At 39.2% G+C, this 16,201-nt stretch overlaps 1 protein-coding gene across 3 annotated transcripts; it reads right to left on the bottom strand.

Moving 5' to 3' along the window:
• Window positions 1–872: 872 nt before the first annotated feature.
• Window positions 873–15,945, bottom strand: LOC103475001 (high affinity cationic amino acid transporter 1-like). 3 transcript variants are annotated; one of them, XM_008426356.3, is made up of 12 exons: window positions 15,812–15,945; window positions 9,275–9,675; window positions 9,032–9,187; window positions 8,190–8,361; window positions 7,975–8,102; window positions 7,668–7,890; window positions 6,091–6,227; window positions 5,746–5,848; window positions 5,129–5,325; window positions 4,885–5,036; window positions 3,657–3,765; window positions 873–3,577 (listed from the first exon to the last, which is right to left on the bottom strand). In XM_008426356.3, the coding sequence occupies exons 2-12, from the start codon at window positions 9,642–9,644 to the stop codon at window positions 3,435–3,437; spliced, it is 1,890 nt and encodes a 629-aa protein (XP_008424578.1). In that variant the 5' UTR covers window positions 9,645–9,675; window positions 15,812–15,945; the 3' UTR covers window positions 873–3,434. The 3 variants fall into 3 exon arrangements, with proteins under 3 accessions (XP_008424578.1, XP_008424575.1, XP_008424577.1); XM_008426353.3 differs by lacking the exon at window positions 6,091–6,227 and adding an exon at window positions 6,449–6,588 and having other exon boundaries at window positions 15,812–15,943; XM_008426355.3 differs by lacking the exons at window positions 6,091–6,227; window positions 15,812–15,945 and adding exons at window positions 6,449–6,588; window positions 11,246–11,577.
• Window positions 15,946–16,201: the final 256 nt, after the last annotated feature.

Here is a 16,201-nt window from a genome sequence, read left to right as displayed (position 1 = left end):
ACACCCAATAACTTCAGAGACACGAGATGAAGTGCTGCTCAGAAGAAAATCACGGAGCAGTAAAAAATAATAATAAAACACTGGATATATCTTAATACAGTCATGAACTCTACAAATATGTAGATTTACATTTGCAAAAAAATAAAGAGTCACAAGAAGAAATCAATTTTGAACAAAATGACCTCCTGAAAGACCTGGTGGTGAGACCAAACTTAGCTTTGGGTCTAAACGTAAAATGCCGTCTGCAGAATTTTGCACAGCCCCCTGGTGAAACATGGTGGTGGCAGAATCATGCTGTGGGGACGCATTTCTGAGACACGTCTGTTCTACACACTGTTCCGAATTTTATCAATAAAAGACCTCAAAAACATTTTTCTTTTCCACTTCCTAATTATGTCACTTTCCACAGGTTCTATCGTTTCAAAAATACAGGTACATTGATGTTTGTGGTTGGAATCAGAGAAAATGTGAAAAAGTTCAGGGGCTGCAAAGTTATCTCTTGTGACCTAACAAACAAGGTCATGTCTCGACTTTTTCAGCCTTTTGTAGGAAAGTGGGGGAAACTGGCTTAATAAACGATATTCATTTGAAATGCTGAGGAACGTCACTAAGAATGAGTGAAAATCTTTTCAACAAAGGTCTCCAGAAAGCCTGGAGACCTAATGATTAAGACTTTCAATAAATTAGGAAAACAGACTCCTTAAAAGCATAAAGTACAGAGACGTGACACCTAAGAAACATTTCAAGAGATTTAACCGTCACATCACAGTCATGAAAGTTGAACTTAATTTCAACTGTGTTTTTTTTTTAAATTTCAGTAATTAGAAGATCCCATACCAGGTAAAAAAATAAATAAAAACAACAAGGGCAAATTTTGGTTTAAACATTCACCTTGATTTATTTACAGAACCAAATAAATCCATAAACAGAAAACAGCATCTCAAATACTAATTTGGACTGTAGATATTTACCAGAATGCTGCAAAAAAAAAAAAAGTAGGTTAATGAATATTAACGAGCACCCGGAAAACTGTCCAATTTGTCACATTGCATTTGAACACTGTAGCATAGTCTGCATGGTAAATGTTTCATTTGGAAGGTGGAAAAAAAAAAAAACCTTTACAAGCCAACCAAGTTTGAGTAAATTTGGCAAATTCCCTTACATTGTTATTGGTATTTACAACATGAATTAAAACATGAAACACAACCACACTGACTGTTCAATAAAATCTGAGCAGAGTTACATTTTATGTACATTGTTTGTTATCTTACATGAAAGCCAGCACACTGACACTGTGACAAAGATCAACACACCATGTTAATAAATAGAGCAGTGTCCTGGCATGGAACCATAGAAATTTACCAGAACTGAATTCAAGTCCAGCAGACAAGTTAACGGAAGATAAGTAGAACCCTATATGAATGCAAATCGTATTCAAGTTTATAGGTAAATCCATGGTAGAAATTTAAAATGGAAATTTTCTAATGCACACATTTCACCTAGTTGCCATTTTGACATGTAACATTCACGTTTGAGCTGCCTCGTGGATCTTCACACAGTCACAGTAACTTTCATTGTCATCATCAGTGAATTGTATAACAAATAGCATAGTCCTGGTTGGGGTACGTCCTAATTAGGCATGTCCTAGTACAATCCCAAGCATCTCAAGAGGGTCCAGAGCAAGACATTTTATACATGATCGGTGTAGGCATCTCTTGGTAAGCTTCACTCTTTATATCCATTGTGTACAGGCGGTGATTTTACGTTAGCCAACCTCAAAGCAAACTGAGTTTTTTAAAAGCAGAGGAGATGAAGTTGCAAAACTTTTCCAGATTATTTTGTTGATCTAACAATCAGAATAATCACAAACAATAAAAAGTGTTTAAAATAATTTGCGATGAAGGCCACCACAAAAGAAAGAGACTCTTTTGGCTGTTGTAGCTTTGAGTCTGTCTTTATCATATCACCAGTTCTGTATGCTGTACAACAGACAGCTGTTGATGGGGGGAGACAAGAATCCAGTTGAAACACAGATCAATCAATTTGATGATAATCAAAGCAGAGTTCTAAGTTTATAAAATAGGAGAATAAACATTTGAATGCAAGATTCTTCTAAAAATCGATCAGATATTTTCCCAAATTATCAAGTCACATCAAAACTCAATCAACATGCTGGCATTAGCCTAGCATGTTCCACATGAAAGCAGAGTTAACAGGAGAAATATGCAAGTTTACTAAAGATTGTGACTGTAAAACGTATCTTTAGACATGTAAGAGTGACCTTCAAACTACTTGAAAGGTCAAAATAGTTGCTGCTCTTGTGAAGAAAAGGTAATACAACGTCTGGAATATCACTGGTGAGTGACTTAAATGCAACACAGTGACAGTGGTAATGCTAACCACGCATTACTGATGAAACATAATGAGCAACTTTAAAGCTACTGAATTTTGAAGCATACGTTCAGCACTGATTTCTGGGCAAATGGCTTGAATGGCTCGGAGCTGCACTTGGGAAGAAAATTCTTTAAAAAGACACCTGCTGCAGCTGCCACAGTGAGCTTGAGAAGAGGAAATTAAGCTAGTTTTGGCCACTCAAACAAAACTTGACCACAATGTTAAAACTGTTCTTCCTGTTTACATGCATATGCACAAAAATGTAAAAATGGTCCAAAAATAAAATTCTCCATATTCCTTAAAACTGGATTTTCATACTCCAGAGAATACTTTATACACAGATAACTAACTGCATTTTCATCTCATAACAAGTATCAAATGTTTAAAGGATCTCACCTTTGAAGTTGTGACATTTCTTTGGGAAAAAGGCACCATCTCAAGTATCTGATAAAAACTCCGTATTAGCAGCTTTGCAGGTTTCAGATAAAACGTGCAATTTCCCCTCATGAAAACAACACTCATCTTTACACCCAACAAACTTGTGTCATTGATCGGCTAATTTGCAATACGTTGACGCATTGCTCTAATTTGCGATTAGAGCAATGCGTCAAATATTGCTCTAATTTGAGCAGCAAATCGAAGGCAGCATAATGCATTTCCTTGAGATGTAAAATTAATGCATAAAGCAACTATTTTTTCAGTAACATAAGTACATTTTTTTCAATGCACCCAACACTTAACATATGAGTTAGGTGGTCCGGCAGAAAACTGAGTGGGTAACTGTCAGCTCTATTAATAATCTCTGTAATTCACAGTAAACAACAGATATTAAAACATTAGGCTCCGAGTCTGTGAGCCACAGCTAAATCTGCACAACAAATATATCACTGAAAATGTGTTTGTTGTTTTGGCATGTCGTCAATTTGGAGATAGCCAACTTTAAAAACAGACATTCAAAGATGCATGCATGCACGGATCTGCAGTGTTTTCTGTGCAGCCGTTTCAGAAAATCTCAAAGTGTGCAAGCGCTCATTTCCTCATCAGTCGTCACCGTCTCGAGTGCAGTTTGGTGTGTTCAAGGCCTCCTTTTCTCTAGTCATTGGCTCTCCTTTTATTGAGCAGGCATCAGACCTGGTCGCCTCTGCGCTGTTCCGAAAGCCATAGACGAAGTAGATAAAGATACCTGCAGTAGTGGAGGAATATCCGGTCAAAGCATATTTAGAAAAGCTGGCGAAAAATGTTGCACTCTTGAGACACAGTACCTATCAGCATCCAAATGCTAAAGCGCACCCAGGTTCCTTTGTTGAGCTGCATCATCAGGTAGACATTGACAAACATGCTGGTGATGGGAACGAAGGGCACCAAGGGAACCTGTGAAGAGAAAATCCATTTCAAAAAGTGTCCTTACAAAACTCCTTCACAAAAACATAGTTCTGAAATCTATTGAGATAAGTGGAATGAATGACTTCATGTATCTAGAAGGAAATTCAGCAAAAGAGGTGAGTAAAAAAAAATAAAAAATTCACAGTTAGGTTTCTATATGTCATCACTAGTTAAATAAAGTATAAATAAAATATTTAAGAAAAACCTTAGTCTGACTGATTTAGTTTGGTCAAAAACTGCCGTTTAGTTGGGTTCACGCTCATCACTGAAAGGGAGTTTATACAAAAAAATCTCCCTGTAGTGGCACTAGTGGGTATTACAGCTCCAGTGTTAAAGCTTAATAAATATTTGACATTTGCCAAAGTTTTTCTAAACAAGCAGACATTCTGTGCTCTTCAAAGCAGCTGCCCACCACAAAATATCAGTGATAAGAGATGAAAAGCAAGAAAGGTCGTCGGAGGGAAGTGAACCGCTTTCAGAGAGCCGTTTTCTCAGTTAATATAAAGTAGTACATGTTGACAGTCGAGCTAAAGATTGGAAGATTAATCAAGATAAATCAAGACCTGCATCTGATCACCAAGACAGGAGTCAGGCTAAAAACTTTGTGCACGAGCTGCAACCACACCTGTACAAATATGACCTTCACTATAATCCTATGCTCTAATCCATACAACTGAATGCAATGTGAGTAGTTTACAAATCAACACCCTGAACTGAAAAGAACTCCTTATTTTGTTTGCCAAGTCTCCAAAAGAAATTGTAGCAAACAATAATTGAAACTTAAAGGTTTATTTCAAAACTGACATTGCTCTTGCTTCTCCATTATCACAAATTTGGGGAATGGGTGAGAAATAGTGGTACTATCAGCATGAACCCTGGATGGCTTACTAATTGGATTGCTTCTGAAAGCAGCTGGGAGTACAGAGTTTGAAATCCATGTCTACCTCTGCTTTACTTCAATAACATACTGCTGTGGTGCTGTTTTGAGTTGATCTATCACATTAAAATGTCCCAAAAATACACAGATGTTTGTGGTGGTAACATCCCAGAAAGCGAAAAGGTTAAAAGGAACAAAAAATTAGCAAAAGGTTTAAAGTTCAAACTCACCTTAAAAGCCAGCTTGGCTTTGCTCTGAGGCTGCCTGTATATAACAAAGGTGAGAAGCACACAAACCGCCATGCTAACACTCATCAGAGCCACAGCCCAGGGGGCCAGAGTTTGTTGAGCAGCAACAGCACTGAAAACACACACCATTACACCTGGAGGAGGGGAAAAAAAAAAAAGGAGACCTCGTCACGCTCCGGGCCAGTTCAACACGAATTGTTCACTTTCATCCTCGTGCGAGGCTCACCAATTATGCTGGTGCAGATTTTGACGGTACGACCAGACAGAGGAGAGGGTTCGGGGTTGGAGGGGGACAGGAGATTCTTGATGCTGATCGTATCTTCTGGTTGAGGAAAGACGTCAGAGTTCCCTTCGCTGCAAGACTCCGGCTCCTCCTGGGTGTTGGCCATCTCATAGGCCGTACTCGGCTGCTCAGGCTGGTACCTTCGCGTGACAGGCGAACAGAGAGCAGACAAGTCAATAAGGATGGGGAGGCGGGACTTAAAGATGAGGTGAAATCACTTAACAATAAACAAATGTTATATCTCTTAAAAGCAAGAACTGGGCACACGAATACAAAATCTAGCTCATTGTAGATTGTGTTATAATCTAGTAGGTTTGAAATTATAAATACATGCTGAGATGGAGGGAGCAGGACAGAGAACTAGGAGAAAATCAAGAAGTAGGAGAAAAATACTTAAACCATTTAGTTTTAAGAATGTGCTAAAGTTTGAGAATTTAGAGGCAATCCTTTAAATGTTCAATTTCTGATCTAAGAATTTATTTATTCTCATGGCACAGATCTAAACTTCTAAGTCAAGAGTATTGCATATTTCTTGGTTATTTGGTGAGAAAAACAATTACCTGAGTACCAAAACACAGGCAGCAACCAGAGTATAGGCCAGTAAAGTGCCAATAGACATGAGATCCACCAGGTCCTTTAGCTCAAACAGGAAAGCCATCACAGCTGCAGGGCACAGAGGAGAAAATACACATCAGCAGAGTGACTTCAACAAGAATATGCAGCAGAATTAGATTCAATATTATTCCCACGGTATTTTAATTAAAATAAAGTCTAAAAAAATAAAGCAGGAAACTGCCAATCTATTACTGTAAAGATCAAAAATATTTACAACTATGATTTATTCCCCCTCCCTCCTCCTTCCACATGGGGGCACTGTTGACTTTGGCTTTATCTCAGCCACCTACCAGACAGCAGCCCTGCCACCAAGGTGGAGACGATGGGCGTCTTCCTCTCGCCGACACGAGCCAGAAACGAGAAAATCACCCCGTCACGAGCCATAGCAAAGATAATGCGTGGCAGTGGAAACATGGAGCCAAGGAGGCTACGTCATGGATGAAGGGAGGAGGAGGAGGAGGAGACTTTAGAACGTGTAGCTGTGGTTCCACATGAGCCCTCAAACATCGTTAGCCAAACAGAGCAGCTGCTGCGTCAGCTAAAGTTTGCCGCCTTTGTGCTGCGTTTGCATGTTAGGTGCTGAGGGGCCTGCTTCGCCACGCGTCGCGCAGCATTCTGCCAGTTAGCGAGTTTAGGGTGTGAGCTCACCTGCGACCATGCCGGAGGTTACTGTAGCTGTTAGCGGGGTTTTGGTTCGCGAGCTGATTTTAGCCAAACATTTGAAGAGCAGGCCATCCTCCGCCATGGCCCAGATCACTCTTGGCATTGGGAACATGGAGCCCAGCAAGCTGGTTGGTGCAGGGAGGGAGAAAAGAGCATGCAATGTCAAGGAAAAAAAAAACACACACACACACACACAGCTCAGATATCTATGCGTATATTAGAAAAAGCATGAGGGCCGTTTATGTCACAATAGAATTAGTTTAACATTTTACTGTATGCTTATCTGCGACTTGAAGAGCAATCAAAAATGTATTGTTGTATCTTTAGGGCTGACTAAGGTTTTGTTAGTTTTCTGCCAGTATATCCTGTAAATGTAAAATATGCACCACTGGAACGTTTGCATAATTCCCGAGTGTGGTGTAAATTTGGATCTACCCAACTGCGGTCTATGCAGTTACTTTAATAACAGCAAAACATGTATTTCACTTATTTTTTATAGTTCCTGAGCAACTCCAGTTGTTTTTGAAGTATTTCATATTCTCCCTACGCCTCCGTGCAGGGCTTTCTGCATCTCCACATGGGGTACTGCTATTCTTGAATAAATGTGGGAACTAATTGTTTAAAGCTAGACATTAATATTCAATCGAGAGATTTAAGAGGCAACATAAAACTCAGAAACACATATGTACCTCAGAAACAAACAGAAAAGGAAGGAAAGAAAGAAAGGAGAGAAAGAAGCAAGGAAAGAAACCAAAAAGCAAAGAAAGAAATAAATCAAAGAATGAAACACAGAAGGAAACAAAGGTTCATACCATTTTCTTTTTCCATATTTATCCACACATTGAAAATAGTTCAATTCCATATTTTTCCAGAAATTAAGCACCCTAAATACTACAAGGATCATCATTTAATTTCAGAATCTAAATGATTTTACATTTGCATTTATATATTGTACCAAAAGCAGACAAAATGTTTCCAACTAAGTTAATCTTTCCAATGTGTCACCTGCTTCATACACCCCAGTCTTTCTGACCTACTGTTCTTTAACTGCAGCTCGTCAGCTACCAGCGAGTAAAGCGTTATGTAAAAGAATTCACTACTCAGGGTAGCTGAAATGAATTATTCATTTCCTAAAGATTCCTGCTGAACAATTACGCGCCCTCTGTGGCTTCTCATGCTGAGAGGCAGTAGGAGACCCACTTACCTGGTCGACAGAGCACATAAAGAGCCAATGGCTACTGCATAAGTGGCTCCCTCCCAGCCTACATACTGAAAGGCCACTGGAAGAGGGCTGTTCTTGTCCAGCATGTAGTACGGCATCATAACAGTGAGAGCCGCCGAAACGCCGAAGTAAGCCACGAAACAGATGAGGAGAGAGGCCACAATGCCGATGGGAATGGCCCTCTGGGGGTTCTTCACTTCCTCTCCTGAGGGGGAAACAAACAAAAAAACGATATGTCAGGTAACGGAGCTTGTGTGTGTACTACCCGTGTTAATGCATTTGCCGTCACCTGTAGTGGCAATGCAGTCAAACCCCACAAAGGCATAAAAACAGGTGGCTGCACCAGAGAGGATCCCAGTCCACCCGAACGGCATGAAGCCGCCTGCACCAAGAGTTTCAGGGTGGGGAAATGAAGTACTGAAAGTAAGAACAGAAAGCACTTATTTACTTTATGAAGATAATTAGCGATGGTAATCATAATACGCTGATCTTCAGTGAACCTACTTATTGGTGGCATTTCCAGTGGCGTTGAGGATCTCTTCAGGGTTCAGTTTCCAGTTTTTTAGGTCTCCTTTAACCAGTCCAGAGATGATCACAAACAGCAGGACAAGCACATTGACGCAAGTGAATACTTTATTCACCATGGCCGATTCTTTGACTCCAAAAGCAAGCAACGCTGTGAAAGGTTGAAAAGGAAAAAAATATGTTAGGATTTATGACAGAAACAGTTGGGGTGGAGGGAAGAAACTTTGTCATTTTTAAGCACATTGTTTACATAAAAAAAAAAAAAAAAATTAAAAGATAGGAAGGAAAGCAACAAGAAAACGAAGGGGTGATGGATGGATGCGAAACTGAAACAATTAGATTAATCGTGAATAATCGTTTAATGGACTAATCGTCAACTAATTTAGTAATTGATTAATTGTCAACTGGAGTATACAGACTCAAAAAAAGGAATTTGCTGAAAGAATAACACACCCAGTGCAGTAATTATGCTAAAGCTGTAAGTAGTTGAAAGAGAAATGTGCAGAATGCAAAAATTTTTTATGCAATTAATCGTCAGAATAAAATAATCGATTCGTAAAATATTTTTAAGTTGTAGTCCTAGATGAATGGATAATTAAAGGAGGGATGGACAAATGGAAGGAGGGAGTGATGAATGAATGGATGAATGGGTACAACCTTTAGACGGTAGAACATATATAAAATATATATAGAAATACAATTGTTGTTCAAGACTAAGTTGTCTTTCTTAGTCTGACCCAGGAATGAAAAATCTAATTCCTTATTTTTCTAAACGTATCCACTCTGTACCAGAGTCATGTAAAGACATTATTGTGTCTAACCTGTCAGAGAGAGAATGATGAAGACAGCAAATATGTCCGGATACTCTGCCAGCCACTGTACATTAATTTTCATGTGTTGTTTGCAAAATTGCTCAATGTGCTTTCCGGTGAGCTCATCAAAGGCGGCGCTCCAAGCCCTCGCCACACTTGAAGTTCCTGCACAGAGAAATCTTCAGGTAATTCACAAATCACAGAGATTAGCAGCCAGGTCTTTCCCTTTTCTGTTTTTTTAAGTGATCTCACCAATGACATAGGAAAGAATGAGGTTCCAGCCCGTAATAAAAGCCCCCAGTTCTCCCACCGTCACATAGCAGTAGAGGTAAGCTGAGCCGGTTTTCGGGACACGGGCTCCAAACTCAGCGTAGCACAGACCGGCTAGCACGGAAGCTAGCGCAGCAATGAGAAATGAGAGGACGATGCCAGGTCCAGCGGTTTCACGAGTTACGGCACCAGCGAGCACATAAACACCGGCACCCAATGTGCTCCCAACGCCCAGGGCCACCAGGTCAAAGGTCCTGAGGCATCGGGCCAGCCGGGTTTCGTCTAAGCTGCAGTCCACAACCTTCACCCTCAGGAGCTGCTTCCCAATGCCTTGTAATTTAGCCAGAATCATCTCTGTTAGCGCCAAAGGGACACAAAAATACCTGTGGACAGAACAAGACAGGAATGGTGATGGGATTATGACACATCTGTAAACACAAGGTGTTCAGTTAAGCCTTCCACAATATCAAATTTTGCTGGATGATAAATTGTCGCATAAATTATTGAGAGAAATGTTGTTTTCAGACCATTTTGTAGTAACATATTGGTAACAGCATAATAATGCAAGTTTGCCCTTTCAAAGACCAATAAAAAGACTTTGTAAAGAACACTTAACAATGGAACTAAATATATTTTAAATATCCAAAATAAAACACGACGACCACAAACCATAAATAAAATGAAAATAAAATCCAAAATAACCAAAACCATAAATTATGAGGTCTATAAACAAATGTGCTCTTTAAAAAATACCATTAGAATTTATTGAGCTCATTTTAATTTACAATGCGACTGATTATTACAACAGGCTTATATTCAATGCTTATGACTTACAAAAAGTATTCAAACTTCTTAAGCATTCCATGTAATTGGAACTTTTTATGACAGATCAACAAGTAGTGAATGGCTGTTATGTTAACGGAAATTTATTTAAGTTTTTTGACCAAAAAATGCTTGAAAGTATAGCATGTAGTTGTTTTTATTTGTATTTGCCACTAAAAACGTGGAACACAGCAAGCATGTGGAAGGAGACATTCTGAGCTGGTGCAAAACAATACTTCTTATTGTCACTTATGTTGTTTTCAAAGTGGTAACAAAAAATGTTGTGATAATTCTTTAAGTCCATATTGGACTCTAAGTCCATCCCTACTGAAAAGGCTTGAATTTTCAATTACAGAAAATTGTGGGGGTGCTCATAGAGAATGTGTGCCACTTTTCAGAATCTTATTTGTAAAACAAAAATTTAAACCCTGCGATTTCTCTTCCACTCCCCAGTCGTGCACTCATCTGTGCTGATGCTTTATATAAATTCCTGGTGAAATGCATTGAAGTTTGTAGTTGTGACACGACACGACAAAATGTGGAAAGAGTGCAAAGATTTCACAAGGCACTGGGTCCGTGCTCAGTGCGGAAAAGCATGACCTTAAGGTCACATCTTTTTACCGTCTATGGGCGTTCCAGGAAAGAGGCTCAACAGTTTATGGTGCTAATTTACAACATCCAATCAGGTTTAATGCCAAAGATGCAGCATTTAATCTGAAAATGTCTAGGGAGGCTTTTTGGTTATTGAACACACCTCATTCAAAAACCGGTGACAGATTGACGTGTAATGTCAACATCCAAAATATGGGTGAACTAACTATTTGAATATCTCTTATTGTAAAATATGCTCCACATTCAGTTACATCCAATTATGCTCCGACCCTCCAGAAAGCTAAATTAGCTTCTTTCAAATTTGTTCCAGCCCAAAGCTTTATTGTAGTTTTCTTGTAAAATATCAATTACTAAAGGGAGCCAACATGTACAATATTCTGCTACTGAAAAGAGTTCAAATGGAAGGGGACGATGTCTGGTCAACAAAAACTGCTAAGCAATTGTGACACTGCAGTCATCGCTTCAAGCTTCCGCTAAAACAATACATCAGCAATTGAAATGATAAATAAGAGTACTCACTTCTGTTTTACAACAAGATCAACACAAGTTCCTGACTTTCACTGATGCCTACGGTCTCACAATGCTCCCAAGCTTGATTGTCCAGATGGCACATCACCTTACCACCAGCTTTAGATGACATATTTACACTCAGGGGCTTGACATGTGACACAGATGCCAATTTGTGTACAAACCATTCAGGTATTTGGTGTACAAATAGAACAGTGATATATCCCATGGCCTCAGAGGCAGCTGTCTTGACACCAATAAACCCCCCTTCCTCTTCTGAGACCATTTCAAGTTCAAATGTAGATAGAGACAACCTAATAGGACTGTTTGTTTATCTAGAAACTTACATCAAACAAATCCTGAGCAGATTTTAAATGTTATGTTAAAGTAGTCTAAAAGAGGTTTTGGCAAAACATCCCTTAACATTTTGATGGTTTTTTTTTTCTTCTTGAAAGGATATTGTTTGATTTTGAAGGTTTAGAACAAAGCAGAGAGAATAACATGCCTGTATACAAGAAATGCACGATATATCGGCACTAACATCAGTATCGGCAAGTACTAGTCATCTTTAATATACGAGTATCCGCCTGATAAATAAGACAGATATTAACAACCAAAGTTTATTTTCATCATTTTTGGAGGGGGCAGAAAGTTGGTTGTGGTATTTGTTTGCTCATGTGACAGTCATAGTAATGCAGTGCAGGATTGTGGAAATTTAACTGAAGCAGAAAAGCAGTAACATGGTTGTTTTTAAAGGTTTTTAAGGGGTGGTGAAATGGTCATTGGCCATAGCAGCAATATTAGTCTAGGATATCAATATTGTTCCAAAGTTTTATATCTGTTTATCTTTCTTATACAACATTTATAGACTGGGATTTGACTAAGTATAGACCGGTCTGAAATGTTCCTAGTATGATAAGCTTCAGTAAAGACACTGTGGTAACTTTGTCATAGTATTTTTGCCTAAATATATACAATTTACAATTTCTCAGGATGAAATTGTAACATTTGTAACACAATAAAATAGTGGTGTTATTTTGTTGCCTTATTGTTTCGAGCAGTGAACAAACCTCAGATGAAGCCAAACAATTTTAAGGTGCATGACCCGGTCATAGTGAACTGTTATACTGACCCATATGCAGTTGCCAAAACAAACTGAACCAAATAGCCAAACATAGACACTAGAAAAAAAAAATCAAGTGGAAAAATGAAATCTGAAAACTATAAGTATTTCCTTCTCCGGGAGCAAAAATTGGCTAGCAGGAATGTTTCCTTATTTGCTGCTGGTGTTTGAGATCATTAGCCACATCTCTGTCCAGGAAAAAAAAAAAAAAAAGGAGTGTTGCGATGAGTCAGTGGTTCCGAATTAACAACACAGATACACAGCAGAATGAACATGATGTGGCGTGTCTTAGCCGAGCTAAAAAAGGCGGGTGGGAAGGATGGGGCCCTGCCCTCATCTCAGCCAATCTCTGTGCTGATGACTCATATCGGCATGTGCATGAATTTAGGAAGGCATTTGGTCCCATGGTCTTTAATGTTCGCCTGCAGGCACAATACATTTACTCCTTCAAATGACTTTTATATCCACAGTCACAGTTAGGCCTCAAAGACAACTTCTAAAAGCAGATCAGCTAAGTAATGCATAAATTACAAAGTAATTACTCATTTGATTAGATTCTCCTCATGTAAACATTGGTTTCAGACAGAAGTTTTTGAATATAAAGTGGATGTGAGTGGACTGGAAATGCACACACAGTGCCTGGTCACTGGTGCTCATCTTGATGATGCAATGTTGACATACCATAACTACTTCAAAATTTCTTCCAAAAGTTTAAAGCTAATTACCAACATGCTCAAATGCTTTACAGTGCCTTGTATTCGCCTAGCACCTAGTCTACCAAGTTTTGCATCATTAAAACCACAAACCTCAAAGCAATTTATTGGCACTTCATGAGACAGACCAACACAAGCCGATGCATAATGTGAAGTTGAAACAAAACACATACGTTTTAATGCTTTCACAAACACAAATCTGAAAAGTGTGGCATGTATTCGTCTTTAGGCCCCTTTTTCTCTGATATACCATCTGTGAATGAAAATGTGGCTACTGCAGTAATAGCTAAGCACTCTCTTAGTTAATAAATGTGGTCATAATCCGAGCCATATGCTTTCTCAGTTAATATATGCACTATTGGAATTGTTTAATGCACTCCGAGTTTTTGACAGGAATGTAACTCCATACCCCATGGTAACTAGGAGCTGCAAAGTTCCCAAGCTTTAATGAAAGAACATATTGACAGAAACAATCATCACCATGCATTAAGAGAGTGGCACAAATAAACTTATTGTTGGAAAAAAGCCAAAGTTAGGTTTTCACTACAGCACAAGCCATGTGGGGCACACAACATATATGAAACTCCACAACTGAAGGTTTGGGCTTTCAAGCAAGTATTATGCAAGACACTAAGCTGGAAGACAGTGGGAGAAGCATTATCCTGGGAGGTATTAATGCTGATCAGACTCTATAGGAAGGTGGAAGGAGCTGTCCTTCCATTTTCCAGAAATCCTGATAGAAAATGTGTAAAGGCTGCAAAAGACTAGAGACTAGGGTGAGGGTTTACATCCTTCCAGGTCAACAACCCTATAGCCAAATATCTACAAGTGAATGGCTTAGCTCAAAAGGATATTCATGAGTAAAGATTGCCAACTCCATGTCCATGCTTTCTATCCAGTATGACTGAACTTGAGCTAAGTACGAATGGACAAACATCTCGGTCTCCGGGTGCACAAGCACATGAAAACAATACGGAGACTTGTAGACACAACTGCAGTCAAAGGTAGTTCCACACCATATTGACTCAATGGCAGCTGGATACAAATTGCAATGTTTACATTTTTATTTCCAAAAAAAATATTCAAAAGTACGCATCTTTTTTTCCTTCTCCAGTTTTGGGTTGTGTTGCAGCATACCTTTCCAACAGAATAAAAAGGCTAAAGGAGGCTAGGCAAGCTACAGCACAAAATAACACACACAAAAACTTTATCTCATATCTCCTTATGTATCCTTGATAAGTGCCTGACCTCTTGGTAACAACCCTGCCTGTAGCATTGCTCCAAAAATATATTAAAAAAAGCTATTAATTTTATGGTTCCTTGTCAGGTGCAACACTGCTTATTAGGAGGATTAATTACTGCCTTGAATGTGTTTGCATTTATTTTATGAACCTTGCTAAGGCTAATTAACTGTTATGACAAAAACTATGAATTTTGAGTTATTTGTTCATTTCTTCGCTGTAGTAATTGGTGTTCATTTTCAAACTCAAGTTGTAGAAGCAAATACACAATCATCATTGCAATAACTTTAAAAACAAATAATGTAATTTCATTCCCTCTGAGAAAAAGACATATTTCCAGCCAAGTATTAGAATAAGCCTGGGTTCTGTTGGGAGGAAGAGGGACTGATGGGGATGCAGGATTTAAGAATTTGTTTACTCCAATTTCAAATCTGTTTTCCTTTTACAAAGAGTCAGGATGCTATGATGATCTGAAGTCCGACTGTCATAGTTGACTTTGGTGCATTTAGTCTCTGGAAGGCCAACGGTAAAATAAATTAACAAATATTGTCTGAAGATAAAATACATGAAAATGATTGCCTAACTGATTCTGAAATAATTATTAATCCGTTATTATTACATTAAATTAAGGTCATATTGCCATTCTAAACTATATTTTCCTTATGTGGACATTGTGCTATACCCAAGCACACAGCATAACCTAGAAACCTTTGGCCGTCCAGGCTTTTTGTTTGGTTATTTTAAGTTCATGAAATTCAGTCAGAGAAATGAAAATGCATTTCCAGACCAACAAGCCTGAACACAAATTAAAAAGAAAGTGCTAAATCTTTGTGTCTTTTAAATTCACTGATCACTAGTTAAATAAACAACGTCAGTGCTGATTTCAAAGATGACCAAGCATGGGCGGAATGAAAGTGGCCCCCAAATAAACTCTGCTTCAGGCTCAAATTGGGTCGTCTCTGAAAAATAATTAAGTTTCACAATGTAACGCAACTGATTTAGAAAACAAAACGGTCTGATCTCAGCGACTTGGATTCCTTTCTGATTTACTGCAGATAAATTGAAACAGGCTCTAAACCTGCCCCGGAAAACAGGAAGGTTCATTCATACGTGTTTTGGGTTCACGCGAGTTCATCCGCCAGAACTACAGCTGTGAAGCGCGCGCCTATAAAAGGAAATGTTCCTCCGCCGGCAGTGCTCACACTTTTTAAAAGTGTAAACATCAACAAAACCTCTTTAAACTTGCCTCGATGCTTAGGTTTCTTGACAATTTACACCACACTCCGCAACTTCAAAGTCTGCTAATGTGGAGAGTGGAGCTTCTCCGAGATGCCCTGAAGTTTTATTGCATCAGCCGGATGATCCTTCCGTCCTTTCGGAGTCCATGTGCGCTGCTTCCTTATTAACAACTGCAGCGAGAGCGTGGCTCAGATGAAACCGCGCTGCTGCTGAGTTTTTCCTCCTCTTTCATTCGAAAACAGAATAATTAACAATCACTTACTTTCAAATCAGCAACAAACAGCTTTAGTTTTTTTCCCCCCCCTTCAGGAAATTGACAGATGATTCCGTAGGAAGGGCACGCGCATGGAGGTGTGCAGTACTCTCTCTCTCAACACACACAGAAAAAAAAAAAAAAAAAAAAAATGAGTCCACCCACCCAGCTGTCCGTGGCGCCTGTGGCTCCACCCGATGCTGTGCTCTGCAGGTGATTCGCACAGCCGCTAGATGGCGCGGTTCACAAGTTAATGCTCCTCCAGGTCGTCCTTAGCGGATCTCTCTCTGAGGTACCAAGGATGGAGATCAGAGCACAGCGTGCCCTCCGGCCATGTCTCACTTTTAAAAATGCCCCTATAGCACATCAGTATGCATGCCTTCACATCTGTCCCTGCTG

The sequence above is a fragment of the Poecilia reticulata genome, chromosome 13 (assembly GCF_904066995.2).
Source record: "Poecilia reticulata chromosome 13, P_reticulata-male-v2, whole genome shotgun sequence".
Classification (NCBI taxonomy): domain Eukaryota; kingdom Metazoa; phylum Chordata; class Actinopteri; order Cyprinodontiformes; family Poeciliidae; genus Poecilia; species Poecilia reticulata.
The sequence above is the reverse complement of the archived record's forward strand: the minus strand, read 5'-3'. Positions and strand labels throughout refer to the sequence as shown.

Bases quoted from the DNA above. Each gene is read 5' to 3' on its own strand.
- LOC103475001 (XM_008426353.3), bottom strand. From the start codon at position 9,644: ATGATTCTGGCTAAATTACAAGGCATTGGGAAGCAGCTCCTGAGGGTG. The intron at 7,891-7,974 runs GTGACGGCAAAT...TTTCCCCCTCAG, and splicing joins TGACTGCATTGCCACTACAG to GAGAGGAAGTGAAGAACCCC. The intron at 5,849-6,448 runs GTGAGCTCACAC...TGTGCCCTGCAG, and splicing joins AACCTCCGGCATGGTCGCAG to CTGTGATGGCTTTCCTGTTT.